The 26,769-nt window shown below is 34.7% G+C and overlaps 1 protein-coding gene across 4 annotated transcripts in view; it reads left to right on the forward strand.

The window, feature by feature from the left end:
• ARMC1 (armadillo repeat containing 1) overlaps window positions 1–14,201 on the forward strand; it is a 36,788-nt gene extending 22,587 nt beyond the window's left edge. For 3 of the 4 annotated variants that reach the window (XM_081265944.1, XM_081265943.1, XM_081265945.1), the window contains 4 exons: window positions 6,515–6,704; window positions 11,006–11,122; window positions 11,208–11,282; window positions 12,018–14,201. In XM_081265944.1, coding sequence (XP_081122070.1) covers window positions 6,515–6,704; window positions 11,006–11,122; window positions 11,208–11,282; window positions 12,018–12,209 — 574 coding nt within the window. In that variant the 3' untranslated portion in view covers window positions 12,210–14,201. The remainder of the gene's footprint in view (window positions 1–6,514; window positions 6,705–11,005; window positions 11,123–11,207; window positions 11,283–12,017) is intronic. The other variant, XM_081265946.1, reaches the window with a different exon arrangement.
• The last annotated feature ends 12,568 nt before the right edge of the window (window positions 14,202–26,769 follow it).

A 26,769-nucleotide genomic window follows, 5' to 3' on the forward strand; every position in this document is an offset into this window, starting at 1 on the left:
TATGGCTGTCTAACATGATGTGAACTATAGAGAAAAGCCACTTTAATAAAATGTGGCATCCTAACTTTAAAATGTCTAATTTCATCTGGGGAACTTAACCAGAATTGTCAATTTTGAAATAGTGCCATGTTAAATGGTGGTCTGTCATGTGTGGTAATGGGATTGAACCCAGGGCGCTCTACCACAGAGCTACATCCCTAGCCCTTTTTATTTTGAGACAGTGTTTAATAACTGGGATTACAGGCATATACTGCCACTTGTTAGTTAATGGTTTCTTTTGATTTCCACCTATTAGGTCTTTTAACTTTTTCTACTTTCCTTCTCCCTCCCTTCTTCCCTTCCTCCCCTCCCTTTCTCTTTCTCCCTATCTCTCTCTCTCTCTCTCTCTCTCTCATTTAAGTTATTTCTCCCTTATCAGAGCATTTATATATTCTTCCATTCTCTTTCCCACCTTTATTTTAGTTTTACACTGCAGTTAAATGCATAAACTGCTCATTATTAGTCTTTTTGCCGAAGTTTTCCCAGTAAGCTCTTGATTTGTTTTTTTTTTTTTTTTTATTGTTGGTCGTTCAAAACATTACATATTTTTTTTATTTTTTTTTATAGCTCTTGATTTGTTGAAGCTCAATCTCTAATAGATTGCTCAAGAAAAACTCAACTCAACTATTTGACTTCTTTTATGTTTAAAACTATTTCTGTTACCTTGAGACTTGAAGGACAAGTAGACTGGATCCTTGGTTCACCTTTTGTTTTCTTGAGATTCTTGAAATTGTTGCCCCATTTTGCTTTGATTTATATGAGGTCTTCAAGAACTCTGGTGCTATTTTGTCTTACAACAGATAAAGAGTATAGTAGTAGTAGTTTAACAACACATAAGGAGCATTCTTCTGTAGCTCCATCCTCCTGTCATGTCATTCTTAATGGCTACAGTTATAGTGTACATCCTTTGCTCCCCCCCTGAAATATTTCAATGTGTCTTTTTTTGTGATTGCTTAAAACAGTTCATTGGGGTTTTTTTTTCTGTACAAACTCAAATTATAACTATTTTAGGTTTTGTGAAATGTGATCTCTATTTTAACTACTCAGCTCTGCCCTTGTGGGTGAAAACAGGCACAGGCAATAGGATAAGCAAACAGGTTTTGACCCAAGGGGCAGAATGTACTTACTTCTGACTTCATTCTTACTAAAACAAGAGCAGTTGCCTTTCTTCTTAGAACCATTTTAAAGTTAAGGTGGTTTTTGTGTTGCAGGATTAGGAATTAGAGGCTGAAGTGTAGCCCAGTGATAGAGTACTTGCTTGGGTTCAATCCCCAGGACCACACACAACAAACACCAATAAAAATTATTATTGTTATTATTATTATCTGAGATGGGGGTCTTACTTTGTGGCTTAGGCTGGTCTTGAACTCCTGGGCTCAAGTGATCCTCCAGCCTCAGCCTCCCTAGGAACTGGGGAGCCACTGCACCTGGCTGGAAAATAATTTTTGATACATAATAAAGGTCAGAGTTCACTTTTCAGTTGTATTTAAAAAGTAACATTTGAATCAGCTACTGCAGTGACACAGCCACATCAATGTTTATAGCAGCTCAATTCACAGTAGCTAAACTATGGAACCAACTTAGATGCCCTTCAACAGATGAATGGATAAAGAAATTATATATGTACACAATGGAATATTACTCATCCTTAAAGAAGAATGAAATTATGGCATTTACAGGTAAATGGATGGAACTGGAGAGTACGCTCAGTAAAATAAGCCAAACCCAAAAAACCAAAGGCTGAATGTTTTCTCTGATCAGTGGATGCTGATCCATAATGGGGGGGAGGGGTGGGGGATGTTGGGGCAGGAAGAATGGTGGAATGGAGGAACTTTGGATTGGGCAGAGGGGAGTGTGGGGGCAGGAAGGATGGTGAAATGAGAGGGACATTATTATCGTATATACATGTATGATTGCAAGACTGGTGTTTTCTGCACCATGTATAGCCAGGAGAATGAGAAGTTGTGCTCTATTTGTGTACAGTGTATCAAAATGCATTCTGCTGTCATGTATAACTAATTAGCACAAATTTAAAAAAATAACATTTTGAAACTTCAATATAGACAACTAATTAGTGGTATTTCCAAAGTATGATATAATACAAAAATGTATTTGATCTTTGTTCCTGATTCCTGACACAGAGCTTCTATAACTCTTAGAATTTTCTGAGTAATGACAGTCTTTTTTTTTTTTAGTTGTAGACGGACGCAGTATCTTTATTTTTATGTGGTGCTGAGTATTGAACCGGGTGCTTCACACATGAGAGGCAAGAGCACTATCACTGAGCTACAAACCCCAGCCAGTGTCTTTTTTTAAATTCATGTTGAACCCTTTTTGAGTCACACATGAGAGTATGCTAATGACTTAGTGTAGGGCCCTAAATAGCTTCAGGACAGACATAGTCACCAGAAAACTGAGTGGCTAGAAGGTTGTAACTTTTAGCCCTCTAGGAAGATGGAGAGGTCTAAAGAGTAAGCTCTTTAAAAATGCATGAGATTTGGAAAGTTTCTGGGTTGGTCAACATTCAAGGTGTTGGAAATGTGGCATGCCAGGGATAGCATGGGAGCTCCTTGTACCCTGCCGCCTACCCTTTGTTTTACCTTATATTGTCTCTTTCATCTGGCAGTTCCTGAGTTATATCCTTATATAATAGGCAAGTAAACATAAGTATATTGCCTTCCTGAGTTCAGCAAAGTTAAGAACCTGCAAAGGGAATTTGTGGGAACCTTCACCATATTTATAATCAAGTTGGACAGAAATATAGTTAACCTTGGGCCCCAGTATTTGTGACTGGCATCTGAAATGAGGGAAAGTTTGTAGAAGTGAGACCTTAAACCTGTAAAAACTTACATCAACTCTAAATAGTCAGTGTTAAAGTTGAATTGTAGAATACCCAGCTGGTGTCTAGAGAATTGGAGAAGTGGTTGTTGATATTGGTAAACACCTTCAAAAGTTAGCAATAGGGGGCTAGGGTTGTAGCTTAGTGGTAGAGTGCTTGCCTCGCATGCATGAGGCCCTGGGTTCAATCCTCAGAACAACATAAAAATAAGTGAATAAAAGTAAAGATATTGTGTCCATCCACAACTAAAAAAAAAAGTTAGCAATAAAATGAGTCGTGTGAGGTACACCAGAAAGACAGTTAAAATAACAGTGAGACCATCATATTGATTTGATATCCTTTCAAAATTTTTCCATTTTAAGGAGAAATTGGGGCTGGTGCTGTAGCTCAGTGGTAGAGTGCTTACCTAGCATATAAAGCCCTGGGTTCAATATCTAGCACTGCAAGGAAAAAAAGAGTATTAATGACATTAAGAATCTTTCATGCTTTTCACCAAAAAGGGGGGGAAAAGTCTTTTAGAAAGTGGTAAGTGTGTTAAACTATGGAATAGAAATTTATAATGATTCTGGTGGGAGTAGTTAATATTTCATATGACTATTCTTGCTAATCTAAGTACATACAAGCCCATGTGACTATGAAGTTTTGTTGTTAATTCCTAACTTTCTAATAAAAGTAGTGTGAGCAACCTCCTGAAGCTATGATACACTGTCTTAACTGTACATGTACCACTTCTGCAAATTGTTTGTATGAATAAATGGCCATTTCCTCCCTTGCTCTGTTGGCTGCTAATGTGGGGACTAGTAGAATAGGTTTATGAAAGAATTAAACCCTGAAGCCTTAAGAAACTCTTTAAATGGAAATGGATTATCTTTTCTCTGATATATGGATTGATTCTAGCACAGTTCTCCTTAGGAGAATTGAGAAAAATATTATTATTATTATTATTATTATTATTATTATTATTATTATTATTAGTGACCTTCATTTTTCCTAAAACTGTTCCCATATAGTAGCCATTAGCAATTGTTTTAATTAATTAAAATTAAATTTAAAAATAAATTTCTAGGAGACTGGGGGTGTAGCTCAGGTAGAATACTTGGCTAACATGCTGGAGGCCCTGGGTCAATCTCCACCTATGCAAAAATGAAGTATTCAGTGGTCATCTGTCTAAAGAAAGTATTTTTATCATCAGAAAGTTCTGATGGACAGGAGAAGTTCTCAACTTCTTTACCTAACTGCATATAGGGCTATTTTATATTAGTTTTATATCATGGGATGTTTTCTTAACGATTATTACTGGAAGAATTACTCAAAGATGTATATATCTTTGTGTCTTTATCACTATTAAAAAATTTTAAGTGGTATTAGTAATATGTATCAGTAATTTCCATCTTATGAACTTTTTCAAACATTGGCTAGTATCCCTACTTTGAGGCTCTACTTCAAAATCAGTGTCAAATCAATTTAAACCATCTGTCTTAAAAGTTGATAGAACAGAAAGTAGATGGGTTTAGGTGGGGACATAATATCATTAAAATTGATTTAGAAAACCCGGTGTGGTGGTGCATGCCTGTAGTTCCATCAGCTCAGGAGGCTGAGATAACGAAGATAGCAAGTTCAAAGCCAGACTGAGCAAAATTGATTTAGGAAAAAAAATTTACTTTCACTTTCCCTATTAAATGATCTCTAAATTTATATCAGGTTCTCAAATAACTATTGGGTCATTATAAAATATATAAAAAGTTTTGGGGGAATGAGGATGTGGCTCAAACGGTAGTGCACTCGCCTGGCATGTGCGGGCGCTGGGTTCGATCCTCAGCACCTCTCCCTCCCTCCCTCCCTCCCTCTCTCTCTCTCTCAAAAAGTTTTGGAATAGTGTGTTTTAAAAATAATTATATATGAAGGTCATTAGTTTTTATTTATTTATTTTGTACTGGAGATTGAACTCAGGGCTTTTGCGCATGCTAGACAAACTCACTTTCACCCGGCTACACCCCCAACCCTTTTTACTTTGAGACAGGGTCTTGCTAAATTGCCCAGGCTGCCCTTAAACTTGGGATCCTTCTGCCTCAGCTTCCTGAGTAACTGGGATTACAAGCCTTACCACCTTGCCCAGCAAGATGATTCTTTTTTTATTTGATACAAACACCTGAAGATTACTGAAGGTGGAAAGCTGTAACAAACATACCAGCTTTTTCTTTTTCCTCTTAAATTTCTGGGTACTTCTAACCATTGTATCCTCACACTCTATAGCTTATATTTGACTAATAATTAAAATATCTGAGAACTACAGTCACCTTTTTAATAATCTGTTAAACAACTATTGTGAAACATGCTGAGACATCTCCTTAAAAATGAAAAATAGGCTTTAAAGGTTTTGTTTTATTTTGTTTTTGCTATATTGGGAATCAATCCCAGGTCCTCACATATCCTAGGTGAGTGCTGTATCACTGAGAGCTACATCCCCAACCCCCAAAATAGGTTTTCTGATAATTTCCTGCAACCCAGAGCTAAAGTAACTTATCTTTGTAGTTAACTGGCCAAGAAAATCACCTCATGTGATTGAGTGCCTGGCACTGTACATTTCTAGCTATATGGAGCTTTAGTTCCAGGGGTGGTAGAAAATCTGACATGTCTAGGCTGGATATGAATATTATAAATTGAAGTATTACTTGATATACAGATTTTTTTTAGGCTCTCTGGAAGGTATAAAGAGAACACACATCCCAGTAAGGCTTTTATATACTTGTAAAAGAAGTAGAAAATTAAGGTCAATACAAACAGTACTTTCTGGTGTGAGAAATGGACTCTTATGGGGTGTTCATATTGAAGGCAGTGATGAAACTGAGACTTTAAGGGTGGAAGTTAGGTTAGAAAACCTGTGGTCTGGGTAAAGAACTTCTGGTTGAAGAAAATATGGAAAGCATTACAGGACAAAGAACAGCAAAGAGGAATATGTGAAAATGCAAGGTCTTTCTAGAAGATATCTTCTATTATCATAATGGACTAACCTGAAGAATTATAAAAGGATAAAAGGAGCTGATTTAGATAGCTGAATGGGGACAGACTTTAAGACCTCCAATGTGTGTTGAAAGGTTTAAACTTAATTGAGCTCATTTGTAGGTATAATGAGGATTTTTTAAAGTTTAAGAATGAAAACTTTTGAGTTGTGGTTTTATGATACATACATGGTTTGTAAAAGAAATGTAAAATCATAAATTAAAAAAAATAGAATTAATTTGAATGTTCTAAGATCTCATCCTAGAATTATCTGATAATATGAATAACAGCATGGTTTATTTCCTCCTTTTGTGTTTTTTTTTTTAACATTGTACTTTTTTGAAGTTCATTTACTTTCAAATTAAGAATTAAATGTTAGTGATGATCCAGGGATATGTTGTATAACCTGATCTTATTAGTTGGTTTTCTATTTAATAATTTCAATGTGGTTTTGTACCACTATATTGATAGGATTTTTCTGCATTATTGTTTTTAAATTTAAAATGCTTTCTACATTATGGCATTTGAATTGAGCAAGGCATCAGGATGAAGGAAACAAGGCTCTTGAAAGTTGAGAAATAAAATTGCAGAATCAGTAGAAGTAACTGCTTATTAATTTAAATGTGTCTTTACAAGGACTACAACTCCAGGAGAAACAAAGCTTCTGGCCTCTGAAATCTATGACATTCTTCAGTCCTCCAATATGGCAGATGGTGATAGTTTTAATGAAGTGAATTCACGTCGAAGGAAAGCGCAGTTTTTTCTGGGGACTACAAACAAACGTGCCAAAACAGTGGTTTTGCACATAGATGGTCTTGATGATACGGTAAGTGTTTTTTCAACATGTGGTTCATAAAAGAGGAAAAAGAAATCATGTTAACTAAAACTGTTTTATGTTATGAGGAAGTCTCAATATCAGTATTTTATGTCTGTGAAAAGGGATATTATGTGCTAGAAGACATAATGGCTTTTATGCACCTAATAATAGATCATCAAAATATATGAAACAAAAACTGAAAGATATGCAAGGAGAAACAGACAAAATTCATAGTTAGAGCTAGAGATTTCGATGACACTTTCTCAATTAGTAGAATAAGTCTACAGTAAAACCAGTGATGCTACAGAAGACTCAAAAAAATAGTACTGTTGATCACCTTAACCTAATATTTACTATTATTTTACCATACCGAGCTATAGAATATATTCATTCTTTTGTGTGCCCAGGAAACACTTACTAAGAGATTATATTTTGGTTCATAAGACGAGTCTATGTCCTCTTAACACAAAGAAAGCAAATTAGAAATTAGTAACATAAAGGTATCTAGAAAATCCCTCCAAAATTTGAGAAACCGACACATTTCTAAAATAAACTATGGGTCAATGAATAAATTAATAAAAACTAGAAAATATTTTAAATTTCATAGAAATGAAAGTATAATATCAAAATTTGTTGAAAGCAGCCAAAATAGTGTCTAGAGTAGAAATTCATTAGCACATGCCTAAATATTTATATACAAAAGAGAAAAGACGTCAGGTTGTTGACTTAGGCTTCTACCTTAAGAAAATAAAACGTGAAGAACAAATTAAAGCCAAAGTAAATAGAAGAGAAGAAATAGTAGAAATTAGTAAATGAAAACAATAGAGAAAAATCAGTGAAATCAAATTTGTTGACTTGATCAATAAAATTGATAAACCCGTAGCCAAACTGATTAAGAAAAAAGAGAAGTCACAAATTATCAATATCAGAAATAAAAGAGGACACAAACATACATCCTGTAGACATTGAAAGCATAATATGTAAATACTTAAATGACTTGACACTGATTAATCTCATTCAAGAGGGCATAGATAACTTAATTAGCTCTATATCTATTAAGTTGAATTTGTAGTTAAAAACCTTCCCTTAAAGAAAACTTAAGGCCTAGATGCCTCATTGGTAAATTTTCTACCCAACATTTAAGGTAGAAATAATATTAATTATACAAATTCTTCTGGAGTATTATAGAAATACAATTGTAGTTCTCCATAACATGTAGATCCTTCTGAACTCATTCTACTTTGTCTGCTTTTAGTATTAGTCTTTCGGGTTTGCTCTCAACAAGTTGGGCATATTTCAAGTGAATTTCTCCCAGATATCATGTATTTAAGTCTTGCTTTTTTATCCAGTCTAAACTTTTCTGCCTTTTTAATAGAACTTTTTGAACAGTTGATTTTTTTTTTTTTTAATGCTGATTCCTTTCTATTTGTCCTGCTGGTTCTTTGTTTTCTTTTTTCCTCTGCCTTCTTTTGAACTAGGTGGATTACTTTTGAGATTCTATTTTATGCCTTTATTAACTGATTAGCTATAGTTCTTTCTTTTACTCATTCATTCCTTGGTTTATGATTTATTTTCTAATTTTTGACTTACAGTCTAGCTTCAACTAATATTGTATAATTTCATATATAGTATAAGACACTTTTTTTTATAAAAGAGTGAGAGAGGAGAGAGAGAGAGAGATAATTTTTTTTTTAATATTTATTTTTTAGTTCTCGGCGGACACAACATCTTTGTTGGTATGTGGTGCTGAGGATCGAACCCAGGCCGCACGCATGCCAGGCGAGCGCGCTACCGCTTGAGCCACATCCCCAGCCCAGTATAAGACACTTTAACAGTATACTTACACTTTTTTCATATCTTTTACTTCTGCTTGTCATATGAATCCCACAATATATTGTTAATACTTCTTTAAATTAGAAATAGTCATTCTGTACTAACTTTTGTACTAGAAAGGAACACCTAGTGTTAGGCATCGTTTTGGGTACCAGGGAGATAGCAATAACCAAAATTGGTGTAATTTCATTAGGGGAGACAGACAGTTAAAAATGAGATGACTTTATGAATCTTGTTTCTCTCTGTCTCATGTGGTTGGAATTTAGTTTTAGACTATGTATAATAGGAAGGATACTTTTCTGTTTTTCACTTTCCTCACATTTAAAATAAAGAATTATATTTATAAAATCTTAAATCTCATGATATATGTCCTGTGCATAGTTTTTTAAGTTTACCTGGTATTAAATCCATGAAAGAGAGAAACATGCCACTGTTCTGTACCACACCCCTAAAAGGGCTTCACAGAAGTCAGGTCTTGGCAGAATAGATTCAATAGACTGTGCACCAGGTGAGCCCACTGTGGGCCTGCACTCTGCCACAGACTTGTAACCCAGATATCTCCCTGAGTAGTGTTAAAATGCTGAAGAAAGGAATAAGCAATAACCATGAGTTGTTTAAAAGGAGGTAGAAAAGAGTTTGAAAACTGGGTGTGGTCTAGATCCTGGTCAAGTGTAGACTCTCATGCCCTTTGAAATTTTGGGTCAGAATTTGGGCTCACTACAGAAACAGGAGAATTTTTAAGGTAGTGATTTTGTGTGTGGACTGGAGATATAATTCAGCTACTTTTTAATTCATTTCTACTTTGGATCTTCGTTTGAGGTGATGACTTGATATCCAAGTAGATATGTCTGATAGAAAAATAAAAATTAAAAAGTCTTATTGGAGTTAGTGATGGTGAAGTGATAAGAATAATCTCCTGAGGATCAAAAGACAAAATAAGTTACTTAATTATAGGCACTAGACCTTGGAAGTAAGATGAGACAGAGTTGGAATAATCAGTGGCATAAGTGCAAGATCTTGCTTGAAAGCTGTGGTATATTATGCTATGAATACCATTGGAGGGAAATGAGAACTACAAAGGTAATATAAGTATAAATATAAATATTTAGTTGTAGATGGACACAATATCTTTATTTATTTATTTTTTTAATTTTTTTTTTTTTTTTTTTTTTTTTTTGAGGAGAGAGAGAGAATTTTTAATATTTATTTGTTTTAGTTCTCGGTGGACACAACATCTTTGTTGGTATGTGGTGCTGAGGATCGAACCCGGGCCACACGCATGCCAGGCGAGCGCGCTACCGCTTGAGCCACATCTCCAGCCCTATTTATTTATTTTTCTGTGGTGCTGAGGATCACATGTAAGGCACGTGCTCTATCACTGAGCCACAACCCCAGCTCCACCACAAAGGTTTTTGATGGTCATTGAGACCAAAACAGTAGCCATAGAGAATGCCATAATTGTAAGATATAGTAATATTTACAAATAACCACGGAACAATGTTTAAGTAATAGTGACTCAAATGCCCAGTGCCTGCTAATTCTAACTTCAGTCTTAAAATTTATCCTGGAGATTTTTAAGCTAGAGCAGAGACTAGTAAGTTTTTGTTGTTGTTGTTGGCTTTTTTTTTTTTTTTTTAATAGGACCAGAGAATAAATACCTTTGGCCTCTGATTCTCTGCTTTAGGGCACATTTTCACATATTATTCATTTGCTTAAGATGCAAATTAATATTGGCTACCTTCTTTTTAAAAAATATTTATTTTTTTGTAGTTTTACACAATAACTTTATTTTTATGTGGTGCTGAGGATCGAACCCAGGGCCTTGCACATGCGAGGCAAGCACTCTACTGCTAAGCCATAACCCCAGCCCCAAGGCTACCTTCTTTTTGATAAAAATTATTAAAACTATATATTAATAATGAATATTTAAAAATCTAGCAGAAATTATTATTCTGTTGATCTTATGAAATTTAATTAACTTGACTTAGCACCCCACTCTCTGCCCTGAAGTGTGAAACAGTAGAAGTAAAATAGATATATTTTCTTCCCTTCCTTTCAAAACATACTCATGTACTACATGATCATGTTCAGTCAACAGTGAACAACATACTGAATCATGGTCCCATGAGATTTAATGGAGCTGAAAAATTCCTATCACCTAATATTTTTACTTTATTTTTTCTATGTTAGATACATTTAGATACAGAAGTACTTAATGTGTACGGTTGCCTACAATACTCAGTCCAGTAAGGAGTATAGGCTATACATAGCCTGGGTCTGTAGTAGGCTGTGCATCTATTTGTGTAAATATGCTCTAAGATGTTCATGTAACAAAATCTCCTAACAATGAGTTTTTTAGAACATATTCCTTTGTTAAGTGACATGTGACTGTAATGACTACTTTAGTGTAGCTTAAGTTGATTTATTCCCTTTTAATATTTTACCTGTTTTAAAACAGTTTGCTTTTATTTTTTCAGTCTCGAAGAAATCTATGTGAAGAGGCTTTGTTAAAAATTAAAGGCGTTATTAGCTTCACTTTTCAAATGGCTGTTCAAAGATGTGTGGTACGAATTCGTTCAGATTTGAAAGCAGAGGTTAGTATTTTCAGTGACTAAATATGCTTGAGGTTATAGATAAACAAATCAGTATTCAAAATTGTTCCTTTTTGTCCTGACCCAGGCTTTGGCATCAGCAATAGCATCAACCAAGGTTATGAAAGCTCAGCAAGTTGTGAAAAGTGAAAGTGGGGAAGAGGTAACAGTTTTATTTTATATTTATACCTGACTCAGACTCTCAATTATTTTTGATGACTACTGTATTCCTAGATAAATAGTTAACCAAGAAACACCATATTCTTATATATGTTAATAATTTTTTTTAGAAATACAGAGAGATCTTTTGTATATTTTATAGTCTGTACTTATAAAGAAAGCTTTTTTTAAAAAAAAAATCTCAGTGCAGATATCTTGTTGATTTTATATGGAAGATAACATGGTTTTCGTGTATTGATTATTAAAAATACTTTCTTCCTAACCTTCACTGGTCTTGCCAATGCTGAAAATAAAAGTGCAGTCATTGGGCTAGTGTGTGATGAAAATTCTTGTCCATTGCTACTCCTTCTAATAACTTTTGTGATAAAGAAAATGAACCTCTAATGCCTTGAGCTCATTTGGATTCAGTGAGTCTCTAGGAATCCAGAGTAGCCAGATACTTGCTTTAGTTGTCTTTATATAGACAAAGGTTGCTTATTTATTCCTACGGCCTCAGCAGATAAACATCTGAGTTCTTATTTGTAGTTATTCCTTTCTGCGTTGATGCAGTGGTCAGCATTTGAGCCTTCTATCATGTAAGAGGAAATTTTAGAAGAAATAGAGCCTTGGAGAATAAATATGGTACTTAGAATGAGGAATAAAGTTGACCTTTAACTTAGGACATTTTTATGTATATGAATTTGATTTTGTAATTAGCTCTTAACACATTCTCTGTCAGATGCTGGTCCCATTCCAAGATACTCCTGTGGAAGTAGAAGAGAACACAGAATTGCCTGACTACTTGCCTGAGGATGAGAGTCCCACTAAAGAGCAGGACAAAGCAGTATCCCGGATGGGCTCACACCCAGAGGGTGGAGCTAGCTGGTTGAGCACAGCTGCAAACTTTTTATCCAGATCATTTTATTGGTGACTTCAACTTCAATTTGGGGCTCAAGGACTGTGCAAACCAACAAGGGGCCAGTTTTCCATTGTTGTGGTGAACTGTCAAGTGCAATTTGCAACAAGTTATCATGAAAAGTTTTTAGATTACATGATTGTGTATGCTGCATTTTACATTTTATTGGACATTTTACCCCACTGAGTGGTAAAAAGGACAGAGGCTACAGTTGAAATTTGTTTATGAAGGTATTTTGGTTTTGGTTTTCTTTGTTTAATTGCCTCACTTTTAAAAAAAAAAATGGGTCCACTGTTAAAACCAAACGTGTATGTATGTGCAGCTTTACATTTTATTTTACATGAAGCATGTGGTTAGGAAAACTTGTTTTCTCCTCAAGCCTCAGGATCTATCAGAAGAGAAGTTTTTTCATAGCTCAAGTTGTGCATGAATTACTGAACATTTTTCTCTACTTTTCTTCATGAAAGATACATGCTTTGGTACTCTTCACTGAAAGTTGAAAATATTTCTTCTTATCCCCTTTTGTGCCTTTTTATTTTGCCAACCATGTTTTTAGAAACGATATTACTAATGACATTTTACAAATTGAAATATTTTAATTTGAATATAGTAGTTCCCTAAAAATACAATTCTACAAAAACTTTGCAATTTTATTTGTTATAATTTTAATAAAATTAACATGGAATCAGTTAAGAAGGAAACATATATAGTAGCAAAGTGCTTTTGGAACTGTTTGAATGTGACCAAATGTGGTTCTAGTTGACTAGTGTTCACTTTGGTTTATATCAACTCTTCAGATAAATCCACCATGAGACTGCAAGAAACTATAAATGGTCTCTCAACCTTACTTTCTGATTACACACTATCTCCTGCTACGGGAAGAAATAATAATAGTGAAGAACTGACAAACTTGAAAAAAGAAAACAAAAATTGAATGCCTATAATGCCGTAGTGCCACTTTGGTAGAGTCTTAACTTTAAAACATGAATTGCCTGGCAGAAACCTGTTCAGTAGGTATTTCTTTGTATTGCCTTTGTGAGTTTATTATGAAAATGCTGCAAGTCACATTGAATGAAAAAGACCCAAATTATTGTTTATAAAAAAATAAAGCCAGCATTGGCATTTAATCTTGTTTCTCATGTCCAGCCAGAAAAAAACTTCAGTGAAGGTAAGATAAGTAAATATATATACATACATATGGTGTTTTTTTAATTTGTTTTGTTTTGTTTTGGTAAGTAATAGCTAATTACATGTATGTGATGCTTTATTAAAGCTCTAAAATATTTGTCAACTAAGATTTTCTTTTTGGAAATCCATCGATATTCAGATATGTTTAAATGTTAACATGATTAAAAACTAATACAAAGAAATGGAAATTCGTTTTCATCACCATGTAGAGCTGCTATTTTACTACTTGGAGAATGTGAAGCGACAATTCGACCCTGGAGGATTTCTTGGTGTTTTCAGCACTTGTCTTTTAGAGAAAATTAAAAGCATCCAGTATTACTGGAGAAAATTGTAAAGTGTCATCGCCAGTGAGTTTTGAGTTCACTAGTATTGTGACCTTAGGGAAGGAGAGATATTGAAGGTATCAAGAACAATATTTTTTTCATGTTTCTGGTCTCTGATTAAAGTGATACGCACAAACAGAAGATATAAGCTTTCAGGGCACATTGCTTTAAATGCATACTACTACTTGCTGCCAGAACCAGATGTGTTGAAAAAGGAAACAAAAAACCACCTCCTTTCTGTAGCCATTAAAGCAAAGTTTACTTTCTGTTTTAACAAGTTTTTATTTTATTATTCATTGCCACACATCTGCTTATTTAAAAAACTACAACCCTTTGGTATTAATGGTTCAGTACAAGTAGGTATTTCAGTTTAATGTTTGTGTGTTCTAATTATAAGTGTTCTTTTATTCCAGGTCTTATAGAGCAGTTAAGGCAACTGTAATGGCATTTTTGAAGTATATTGTAAAATAATAAAAGGTAGCATAATTAAAACTGATGAATATTGCATTCCTATGGTATATGCATTATTGATTACTCTTTGTGTGGTGCTGGTGACGGACCCCAGGAACTCATGAGTGCTGCATAGGGGCTCTATTACTGAGCTACCCCTACAGTTAATTTAATTTGTGATTGTTGTTTACTACTATTTAGCAGATTCCTTCATTTATTTTTTTATTTCATTTTTGTTAAAAAAAAATGTGGGAAGGGGGCTTAATACTTGCTCCACTGAATGAAGTTAAGTTTAATGCATCCTAATTCTTACAGAATTGTTACGAGAGAATAAAAGTGTGTGTGTGTGTGTGTGTGTGTGTGTGTGTGTCTGTTTGTCTGTGTGTATGATTTTATACAGTAATTTCAGAACTTTTCTTCATTAGTAAAATGAAGATAATAATTCTACTACATTGGATCATTATTAGGATCCAGTAAGATCATGCTTTAAAAACTAAAAATTTTACCAGTGTACAATAGAAGTATTGCTAGTAGCTGTTTGACACAGTTTCTTCTTGTCCTTGTTCCTTACACTTTCCAATCACACTTTGTCTGACTCAGCTTTCTACATCCATTTGCAGGTTTTGTTTTGTTTATTTTTTTTTTTTTTTGAAGCTTAGTCCTCTACTCTTTGATTTTTTTTTATCTAAAATTTCTCCCTTGAAGAATTCATCTGTTGACACGGTTTTAATTACCTTTGTGTAGATAACTTGTATACCTCTACTGTCACCTTTGACAGCTCTCTTTATTTTGTAGTACCTATCAAGTGTAAAGTCTAAATTTTTATTCCTACTAAAACCAAGCTTATCGTAAGCATGCAATAAATTTAACAAAAGCTAATTTTGTACCAGGCACTACAGTAAATGGTTTCCACATATTTACTCATTCGGCCCTTAACCAAGGATAGGTAATTGTGTTATTAAGTCATCATTTTACAGATGGGGAAAAATGAGACAGATATTAAGTGATTCATTAGTGCCAGGTCACAGAGCTAGTAAGTGGTGAAGCCAGGACTCACACCCAGGCAACGTGGTCCCAAGTCAGAAGGCAGCCTGCACCGCAGGTCCTGCTATGCATCTTCTGTCCATCATTCTATGACAGACCCTTCTGACTTCATTGTATTAGGTGATCTAACTCAGGCATCATTTAGCAATCAAAACTCAGTGTCTGGAGACCAGAAAAGTTAGGTACATGAAAGAAGTAAGGCAACAACATAGGAAACCATGAAGAGCACCTGTCCTGCCTAGAGAGGAGTCACATTTTTCTCGTGAATGTTTGGTTTTTAAGAATTAAAAACTTGGGGATTTTGTGTCTCTTCCAGATCCTTAAAATACCACGTAAGCCACATAAACCATGTCTGTGAACCAGAAATTGGCTACTCTTATTTCTAGAATATCCCCATTCTAATCTATTTGATTAAAAGCATTTTTATCATTTTCTGCTCTGTCTACAAAGGCCGTGGCTTACAAGTTTAGACTGCTTTGAATCACATCAAAAATGCCCTGAGAATTCAGCTGCCAACCAGTCTTTCACACATTTGGTTAAGTGCTAGTACATACTTTGTGTGTGTAAGGCACAATTGTATATCTCATTGTTTCAAAACCAGTCTGGCTTACTTAGGCTTGCATATCATACCCTTAATATTCCTACCCTCTACATTTTTGCTGTTTTTTTTTTTTTTTTACCTATTCTGTTACTATTTTCCCCTCTGCCTCTCCAGCTCTTTTTTACAAAGTTTGCCCTTTGCCATTCATTTTTTAAAAAAAACTATTAAAAATGGAATTTTCTTCTTTACACTCTTGTCTCCTTTAAAATATTTTAGTATGAAAATAACAAGCTCATTATACTATCATACATAAAAAAGCACAAGCCATCTGCCATCCCATATCATAGACAATATAGGTAACTTAGGTAACCGAACATTTTGATTCATTTCATCCTCATTTGTTTTAAATTTTTTTTCTTTTATTTATTTTCTCACTTTTTTTTAAACTGGTTCATTTAGTTGTAAATAATGATAGGATTTGTTGTTACATATTTTTAAATGCACAGAGTATAATCTGGCCAACATCACTACCTAGAACTTCTCATGTTCCCATTGAGGGGAGGGAGAAAGTATTTCTTAAATTCTTATTAGTGTTTTCCATATACATAACCTGGTTTTGTGTGTGCTGAGCATCTGGGAAGTGGTCACTGAATGAGTTATGGTTATAAAACATCTACAGTAGCATTTCTGTGCCGGGGATGAGTATTTGGTATTCTGCTCCTGTCTGGACTTAATTATTGCCCATCTGAATTACTCTACCCAGCTTCTTAACAACATTTAGCATTACATGAGCACCTATGTTCCAGGTTCAGTACTAGGTCTTTTACTTGTACTGTCTTTAATTATTTTTTAGTCAAAAATAGCTGGGCTTGGGCTGAGGTTGTGGCTCAGTGGTAGAGCACTTGCCTTGCACATGTGAGGCACTGAGTTCGATCCTCAGGACCGAACATAAAAATAAATAAAATAAAAATTTAAAAAAAATAGCTGGGCTTTTGTTTTTTAAAAAACCAGTTTTACAGAGGAAACTGAAACTTAGAAATAAGGTAACTGCACTTAAATACGATTAATAAATGCCAGGCAGGAGTAAAATGAATTCAAAACTATATTTTTTGGGAGAAAAGATGAAATCCATGGCAAATCAGCTTTACTCATCAATGAATGAAAGTATGGGGTTAAAGCAAATGTAGATAAAAATCTTAAGATGAATCTCTGAAAGAGGTGAGCCAGAAGCCAGGACATTAGTTTTACGAGATAAACTTTTAAATGAAATGAATCATTACCTCCCAAGGTGGAAGTTCGGAGAAAAAGTAGACTTTTTCAAAAGATATTTGTATGTAAAAACATTTATAAAATATCCTTTCTGTTTTACATGGCTACTCTCGCTTTTAGTTTTGACTTTATTATATTTAATATATTGAGTCTATAGGCAGTATAAGGTCTTTTTCAGAAATCCATGTGATATGTTGCAATTAAAATGGGACATACCTAGAAAGAACAAAGCCAAATGTTTATTCATTGAGATGGGTAGAGTAGTTTTAATTAAATTCAATAGAAAACTAATTTAGGGACAAGAAACAATATGTAAGCACATTATGGGGGCTGGGGTTTTGGCTCAATGGTAGAGTACTTAGTATGTGTGGGTTCGATCCTCAGCACCACGTAAAAATGAAATAAAGATATTGTGTGTCCACCTATAACTAAAAAATAAATATATTTTTAAAAGACATCCTGGATGAAGATATTTATAATGCTTGATAAAAGGATCAGGTGTCTTATTTAACTTTTTGTGGAAGTGGTAATAAAACTCTTGGAGATAACAATCTTTGGGAGTCTTCTTACCTGTGATTTTTTTTTTTAAATCCTTTTTGATCCTAGGGGTGCTTAGCCACTGAGCCATATCCCCAGCCTTTTTATTTTTTATTTATTTTGAGGCAGAGTCTACTAAGTTGCTTAGGTCCTCCCTAAGTTGCTGAGGCTGGCTTTGAACTTGGGATCCTCCTGCCTCAGCCTCCCGAGTCATCGTTACCCTGTGATTTGATCATAAATAGTAAATAATATGTTGATAAAAATCAATAAATATATTCTAAATTAAGATCCTCAACTTTGAGCTACTAATTATACTTCAGTACAGAAAGGCAAAGCCAACAATTACCAATTCATGCTGAAGGAGTTGCAGGCTTCTATTTGAGTATAGCATTGAAAGGTATGTTTTACTCATGTCGTTAAAGTGATTTAGCAAATATTTGAAAGTCTGTATTGTCCCAGTTACAATGCTTCCTGGGGTTCACAATCTAGTGGGAAAGGTCATAGACTGGATAATCACAAATGTACCAGAAAGTTACAGAGTAGATTTGGGAGACCTTATGTTGGTGGAGTTGGAGGGTGGGGAATTTGGGATTGCTTCCTGGACAAATTAAAGCCAGAACTTGAAGGATGAGCAGGAGTTAGTTTGCCATGTGGAGCAGGGAGAGCATTCCAGGCAAAGGAACCAGTTTTGTGAAGGCTCATGAGTAAGACTGGTAAGTTAGGGCTAAGATGAGATAGGAATACTGGTGGAGGCCAGGTTAGACAAACTTTGTAGGTCCTTTGTAGTACTTGAGTATTATAGTATTTCCTCTCCTAATGTTAGTAGTAAATTAATATTAAGTATTTTAGTTAATAAACTAAGTTAACTGTCATGTATTATGAATTGTAGTTGCTAAGTGCTTTGTCTAGTATTTGGTCTTCACAACAATCCTATAGATTTGTTAAAAAAAAAAAAAAGGTAAACTTCACAAACAACAACAACAAAAAAACCCTAAACCTGCTTGAGATGATTAAGGGGAGAAAGGTGGATCTAAGGCTACCAAATTATAAATACATGCAGTACAGGGGCAATGCTGGACTGGACTTAGATGAATTAACAGTAAACATGGAAGGAGGTGATATGTTTGGGAGATGTTTTTTTCAAAGGCAATTACACAGAAGAATTCGATGATATGACAGGAGATTCCAGGATTCTGAGTTGGTAGCTGCACTGATGATCCTTTTGCACTATCTTTTTTGAGCTAGGAGACAACAGGAAGAATAAGACTGTAGGCAAGGTTGACAATAGAAGTGACCCAGGTACATGTGACTTAAGATGGGGGAGACAATGAAATAATTAAATAGTAATGGCTTGGATCCAGGAGGGAGATAAGATATAAAAAAGATTATATTTTATTAATATAGATTCAAACGAAGAAGAATTCAGAGTAGGAGTGGAAGGACCAGCTGGCTTTGGTAAATGAGCTCCTCTGGGTCTCTTCCCTAAAGCTGAAGGATTTGCTGGGTTGACCCTTCATGAAATTTCTTGTGTTTTTATTTTTATTATTAAATTTCTTCTGTCACTATTCTTAAGTTCCTAATGGATTATGAAGGAAAATGAATTAGTTTTTAACACAGGTCTACTTAAAACTAACCAAAATGAGAATGTGATCAGTCTTAATGATTTAGTCACTAACATTTTTTATATTGTCATAGATGAGGTAATTTCCATGAAAGCTCTTCAGACTCTAAGATTTGCCCTGTGCTTTCTTGGACCTTTCTATTTGATGCTAGTGTCTAGTTCAGTGGGTCTTATCCCTGTCTATGCATAAGAATGATCTGTTTGCTTATAATAAATATTATTGTCTAGCTGGGAGCAGTGGTACACACCTGTCATCCCAACAACTTGGGAGGCAAGTCTGAGGCCAGTCTCAGCAACTTAGTGAGATTATGTCTCAAAAGTAAAAAATAAAAAAGGGGTGGGGTAACTTAGTGGTAGAGTGCCTCTGTCTTCAGTCCCCAACATCACAATCAATCTTCCTTTAGAAAAATAAGCGAATAATATTGTCTGTATTCCACTTTGGGCATTTGAACCAGAGTCTCTAAGGATGGCCTGGGGCATGGATATTTTGTACTCACGTTGAGGAGTTGCTCATGTAACAAAGTTGAGAACCATGACTTACCTAGATCCAGTGCTAAGATCTAAAGATCTTATGAAATCTTATACCTTAAGCTTTTTCTCAGTTCAGTAGAGACCATTTCTCCAAACAGATGGTTTCAGAAACTGTGCAAATCATAATCTAGAACAAAAGCTTGTATACAAGACTTTTGATTGTTAGTATGATGTCTTTGCCATTTCATTGTTTACTCAGCTTTGTTTAAAAAGATAAAGGTAAGATTTCATAAGTAATATAAAAATCCTTAGTTTAAATTGAAACCATTCAATTCTGGTGCTCATTTTGCTTGTGTGCTTATGTCTAATATACTACTTAATATAACTGTCAGGCCTCCCAGAATCTAGCAGTGCCATCTATCTCATGGCACATAGTCTTTATAGATTTATAGTTTCTTTACCTCTTCTAAAATAAGTAGTTTGACAATACATATACCCTAAAATGGTTGGCTTCTCCAGATGTCCAGAATCCAGACCATGATTAAAGTAAAAAGATATTAAATAGTCAAGAACATATTTTAATTTTTTTTCAAGGCTGTGCTAGGCAGGATGCTTGAATTTGTCTATCAAATGCTTAACAAATGGATATAAAAATTTAGAAGTAGCAAATAACCAAAAAGCATAGTAATTGTTTTAGGATGAAGGACTACCATCTATAGTTCTAATAAGCTTGCATTATTATTGGTTATCTTATACACTATAGCTGCTATTACATGAACATAGAATTGTGTTGGACTATAAATATTGTTTAGTGGGTGTTACATGTTTCTTGTATAATTATAAATTCTGAAAAAGAATCCCATTAATCTGAAATGCTAGAAGCAAAAATGTTTCAGTAGTTGTTATTACAACTGTTAAGCAACTTCTGACTTATTTCTTTTCACCTGTTTCTAAAGAATGCATAGGATGCATGTATAAAGTGTTTTTGTTTATATATAACAATTATTAGCACTTACTGTAGTGAAATGCTGTTGACTACCTAATTTCACATGCCTACATTTTCAAAACAATGAAGACATATCACTGACCATAAAATGGAAATAGCAACCATTGAAAATAGTTGAGCATTTATTGTGTCATTTACTCTACAGAGGCAATCTCACTATGAAAGCAAATATAGCCAGTTTATGTGCATATGTAGATGCAGGTATCTGTAATGTTATTACAATTTGTAATAACAAAATACATAAGTGTAATGGATATTTTGGTTTATTTGCAATACAAGCTTATATGAAACAAAGATTTGGTGCCTCTGTGCTAAGGAATGGTTTCAATTTCAACTAAAGATTTTAAAATTACTTATGAAATCTTACCTTTTTCTTTTTAAACAGGTTACTATTAAAGAAAAAGTAAGACAACAGATTGGTTCTACATCCACTTTTTATATTTCAAATTCACATGCATTTTAATAGTTGTCTCTATACAACCTTATTCAGTTAAGCCTTTCTGGTTCATAATTCTTAAATATAACTGATGTAATAACTCTGCAGTTGTAATATCATTATTATATATTTAGGCCTAACAATTTCCCAAAAGTAAATTTAAAACTAATATATAAATGTTTATGATCTACAAAATTAATAATGTTATAAACCTGAAGCACTTAACAAAAAATCTTATATATATATATAAACATTCAGAAATAAATAGCCTTGCCTGGTGTGGTGGCTCATACCTGTAATCCCAGCAATTTGGGAGGCTAAGGCAGGAGGATCACAAGTTCAAAGCCAGCCTCAGTAACTTAGTGAGGTCCTAAGCAACTTAGTGAGACCCTGTCTCAAAATAAAAAAGGGCTAGGGATGTGGCTCAGTGGTTAAGTGCCCCCAGTTTTAATCCCAGTACAAAAAAAGACAAAGAAAAAAGAAATAGAGATACCCTGATTTTTAATTAAATTTTATTTTTTCAAGTTAAAAGGAAACCCATCTTCTATGTGGTGATAGGGGTTGGTGGTGAGGGACATGTTAGGAAGTCAGGAGAAATATGATTCCTGAGTTTAGAATTCTGACACAGACTTTTCAATTAACACAATTGATTCAGATTGTTTACTTGATAATTCTTCATGATTATAATAATTAACAGTTATCTACTTGGTTATTATTTAGTGAACAATGCTCATTATTCCTAGTTGATATTATTTGGATATATTACTCTTAAAATTAAATATAGCCTAATAATGAGTAAGTCAGCTAATCAAATTATGGATTAGTATAGGAAAAAAATATACCTAGTCCAAAGACCTGTTCCAAAAACCTGACTACCTTTGCCAACTTTGTCCAGGCCTACTGTAATGTTCATCCTAAGGTACTTGAAAGGGATCAGAGGTATGGGAGGATTTTGTAACCATCTGGGTCACATTAATGGTTTGTGCCCTTATGTTACTATGATATAGTAGCTAGAAGGAACTGTTGGCACTTAATGTGCTGGGGCAAGAGATGTTAAAGGTCTTCAGTTCTCAAGATAGTTCCAAATGTTGAATATCAACCTGTGCAAAACGCAAATAGGAGAAACATTTATTATAAAACAGTGTACATAGTATTAATACCATAATTATACTGGATAATAAAATACTATGTAAATTTAGATCTGATAATTTACATTCTATCTAGCTATAAATTAGTATTAGACTCAGATTTTAAGATGAATCAAGATAGAAGATTTGTTGTCTTACATGATGAATGGAAAGCCATGGAATCTAAAGTCACTAATGGTAAGATACTTCTTTAGTCATTGACAGATGATTGCATATAAAGTGGGCTGGTCAGGCTAAAACATCTCCACATATAAGCATTAAATTTAAGAAAGAATTACATTAAGTTTTAAAACTGATTTATGAGTAAATATACTGAATTCCTTTCATTCATTTTGAATTTTTTAAGCATCTATTAAGTAGCTTCCTTACAACTATTATTTAATGCAAAAGCAGAAAAAGTAAAATTCAGCTTGTTTACTTGACCTTTTTGCTTTAGTTAGATATGTCATATTCTAAGAGAAAAACAGTTTACCAGTAAAAGAATCTTAAACTGCAAGATAGATATGGATGGCATTCTGAGTTTTTACTAGCCCTACAATATACATTGCTAGACTAATGAAATTTGTTTTTCCCAGAACTGCTAGTTTGGTTATACACTATTACCTTCTCCTATGTTGAATTTAATAAGTTCAACAATTTTTTAAAAAATTATATAGTAACTATTTTATAAATTTTCATGTTCCCATAATGTTTACACCAAAGTCAGCTCTTAATTTAGATATTAAGAAAGTGAGCAAAACCTTCCATTAATTTGACTTCTTGGAATCAGAAGATGTGGTTTAGGGTCCAGCTCTAGCCTCAGTGCTACCTGACTTAATTATACTATTCAATATCTCAAATACAGAATAAGATTAATAACCCTCTGTTTGATTGTGTAAGACTCAGTTTAGACAGTATTTTATTTCACATGAAGGTAGAATGACTTAAAATTTTTAAACCAAAAATGTTTAATTTTTATTATCTTTTTAGAAACATAATTTCATGTGAACTTGTTCTGCAGAATAAATATGGCTTAAAACAATCTTTGTGATCATTTGAAAGAACTTGGTATTTGTTTTTTGTATAAAACAAAGAGGGAGCCTTAAAGTAACAGCTTGTTAAATTGCCTTTGTCAAAGGAAAGTAGCCCAAGGCAGCTTTTTCTGTGTTTTGCCAGGATGTGGATTACAGCCAGGGCTATAAATCCCCAGAGATTAGAGATGGTGGATGGTGACTATGACCCAGTCAGCTCTTTCAGCTTGGATTACTTGGAGATAATAACCCCAGATAAAAATAGAACAATGCCAAACTACCAGTGTCAGTGATGATGCTAATATATCTTTTAAAAATATATTGTGTTTATAAATTTACTTGGGTTGTCTCTTACTTATAATCTGAGCATAGTAATACCAGAAATTGGTACCTGGAGTGGTAAATGAACTACTATTTTAAGATCTTTGTTATCAGTATTTTCATGATCATAGAGGAGTCCCATCAAAGGCACATTCAAGTTTTTGGAATTTAACTATGTGTGCTGGGCCAGAGAGAAAGAGAGAGAGGTTGAGAATTTAAGTCATGTAGTGACTTCTGCCTGCCCAATTTTTCTCAAGAGTATTCCCCAAAGTGTTGAAAGGGAGACATTAATCTGCTGTTCCCTCAATTGGTCATAGTTTCTTTGTGCCTTGCAGTGTGAGTTTCTCACTGTGCAGTGTGATTCTAGTGTTTAAAGATAAGTATTTTTTTTATACAAGATGGCTTCAAATGCAAGCCAACTACTTCATCTGGTGTTCACCCAAAGAATGAGCCATCTGTTTGAACAGTGAAAGAAAAACTGGCTGTGTTGGACATATTGAGAATCTGCCTCCAACATAGTCTGTAAATGTTGTATACTGTATTTTAAAGGTGACTTAGATTTCCAAGCATAATTTGGACTCTGTGAGATATTTTTTTGTGTGTACAACTCTAAGAAATGGAAACTCCACTATAATAAATGCTGCAGCCTTCCAATTTTCCTTTGTTACTAGATAACATAGATAATGGCAACAGTTCTTTATCTTCCATGGTATATGGAGACATTTTAAAAAGTCTTTTCATTAAGAAAATTAAGATAAAGCACAGGTTTGTGCAAACATTTAAAAAATTATATAGAATTATAAATAACTCAAAATCAAGGCTATTATACAAATAAAACAAGCCCTAGTTATATCAGTAGCCTCATCTTACCACTAGCTGTTCTCATCCTCTGTCCATTTCAGGAGGCTATGTTGGGGTTGACTATGGGCTAGAAGATGATACCCTACAGCGGAGATCAGCAGACTTTTTTTTTTAAATAAAGGACCCGATTTATTCAACTTTGCGATGCTGTGACCAAAATACTTGACGGAAATGTTTTAGAGGAAGAAAAGTTTATTTTGGTTCACAGTTTCAGAGGTTCAGTACATGATCAACTCCATAGCTCTGGGCCTTAAGGTGAAGTATAACACCATGAGAAAAGGGCATGGTAGAGGAAAGCAGCTCAGGACATGACAGCCAGGAGGGAGAAGAAGAGGGAGATGCCAAACTAACTAGTGTCAGTGGTGATGCTAATATATATTAAAAATCTTTTGTTTATAAATTTACTTGGGTTGTCTTTTATTTGTAATCTGAGGGAGAGGGAGAGGGGAGAGAGGAAAGAGAAAGGGTAAGCCCTACTCATCAGGTACAATATATATATATATATCTCCCAAAGGCACTCCTCCAGTGACCTTCTTCCTCCAGCCATACCCTCCCTGCCTACAGCTAACTACCCAGTTAATCCATTCAAATGGATTAGTTCTTGGATTACATTACAGTTTTCATAATCTAATTGTTTCACCTCTAAACATTCTTGCATTGTCTTACACATGAGCTTTTGGGGGTCACCTCATATCCAAAACCAAAATAGGACCCAAAAAGGTTTTGCAGACCATGAAGTCTGTTGCAATGACTCAGCTCTGCAGTTAATCCTGAGAAAGCAGCCATAAGCAATGTGAACAAATGAGGGTAGCTGTGTACATAAGATAGGAAAAAAAACAAAAGGTCTTTCCTGCTTTCACACATACCATTTGCCACTTCACAGCTTGTCACCAAAATGTGTGGGGATTTCTAGCACATACCACCTGGGTATCCTATAATTCAATTGAATTCTGACAGTATATACCTGGAGTTGTAGTCAGATTTCTCAGGTTCAGGGCTCAGTTCCATGAGATTGCCTCCATCGCAGATCTCAGTTGAGTCCCAGGTTGTGACCTGTACTTTTGATAAATTGAGATCACAATGACCCCCTCTCCTTAGGTTTGGTTAATTACCTAGGACAGCTCACGGAATTCAGAGAAACATGTTCAGCAGTTAATTATATTAAAACAGGATATAATAAAGGTTTCACAAGACCAGTCAGATGAAGAGATGAAGAGTGAGGCCTGGAAGGGTCCCAAGTGCAGGAGTTTCTGTTCCTTTGGACTTTGGGTGTGTCACCCTTGTGGCATGTGGATATGTTCTTCAACCCAGAACTCTTGAAACATCTTTTTGAGATTTATGAAGGCTTTCTGTAATGGTTTGGATATGAGATATCCCTCCAAAGCTCCTGTTAGTGCAGGAATATCCAGAGGTGAAGTGATTAGATATGAGAGCTATAACCTAATCAGTCCACCCTAGTGTGAATGGACTGACTGGGAGGTAACTATAGGCAGATTGGGCATAGCTGAAGGAGGTGAGTTACTAGGGCTTGCCCTAGAAGAGTGCCACCTCCCCTGCGGCCCCAGCCACCTCCCCTGTCTCTCTGTTTCCTGACCCTGCTGTGAGCTGAGCAGCTTTCCTCTACTGGGCCCTTTCACCATGGGCCTTATCTTAGGCCCAGAATAATGGAGTCAGCCATCTGTGGACTAAAACTTCTGAGCCCAAACAAACTTTCTCCTCCAACTTCTTCTCGTAGGATATTTGATCATAGTGATGCAAAAGCTGACCGAAATACTTCCTTTCATAGGCATGATTGATTAAAGTATATAAACAAATGAAAAGTTGGATTTGACCCACTAGCGACTCATAGTTAGAAAATGATGCCCTGGGCAGTGGTTCTGAAAATGTGATTCCCAGACCAGCAGCACTGGCATCACCAGAACCTTATTACCAATGTAAACTCTCAGTCCAGTCCCACCTTGCCATGGAGTCAAAAACTCCAGGGATGGGACCTAGCAATTCACATTTTAGCAGGTCCTCTGGGGGCCTCTCATACATGCATGTAGAATTCGAGAAGTACTGCTATAAAAACCTAGATCCCTTTAAGGCCAACCCTAAAAGTACACAAACAGATATTTTTGGTAATGTTCCCAATGGTGCACAATACAGTAATTTGAACAATAAAATAACTTAAATAATCTGTTGAGTCAGAAAATAGTTTTATGCTTTTAGTAAGTAAATATTTTTTTATTTCTCAAGTTGTCTTTTCTGTTAATATTGTTGATTGCATTCTAAATTTCTCTTTAAAAGTATGTCTCCTTAAATTTGAGACCAGCTTTTATTGTGCTTTCATCAGTACATACTAAAACC

Source organism: Spermophilus citellus (assembly GCF_964194105.1).
Source record: "Spermophilus citellus genome assembly, chromosome: 14".
NCBI classification, from domain to species: domain Eukaryota; kingdom Metazoa; phylum Chordata; class Mammalia; order Rodentia; family Sciuridae; genus Spermophilus; species Spermophilus citellus.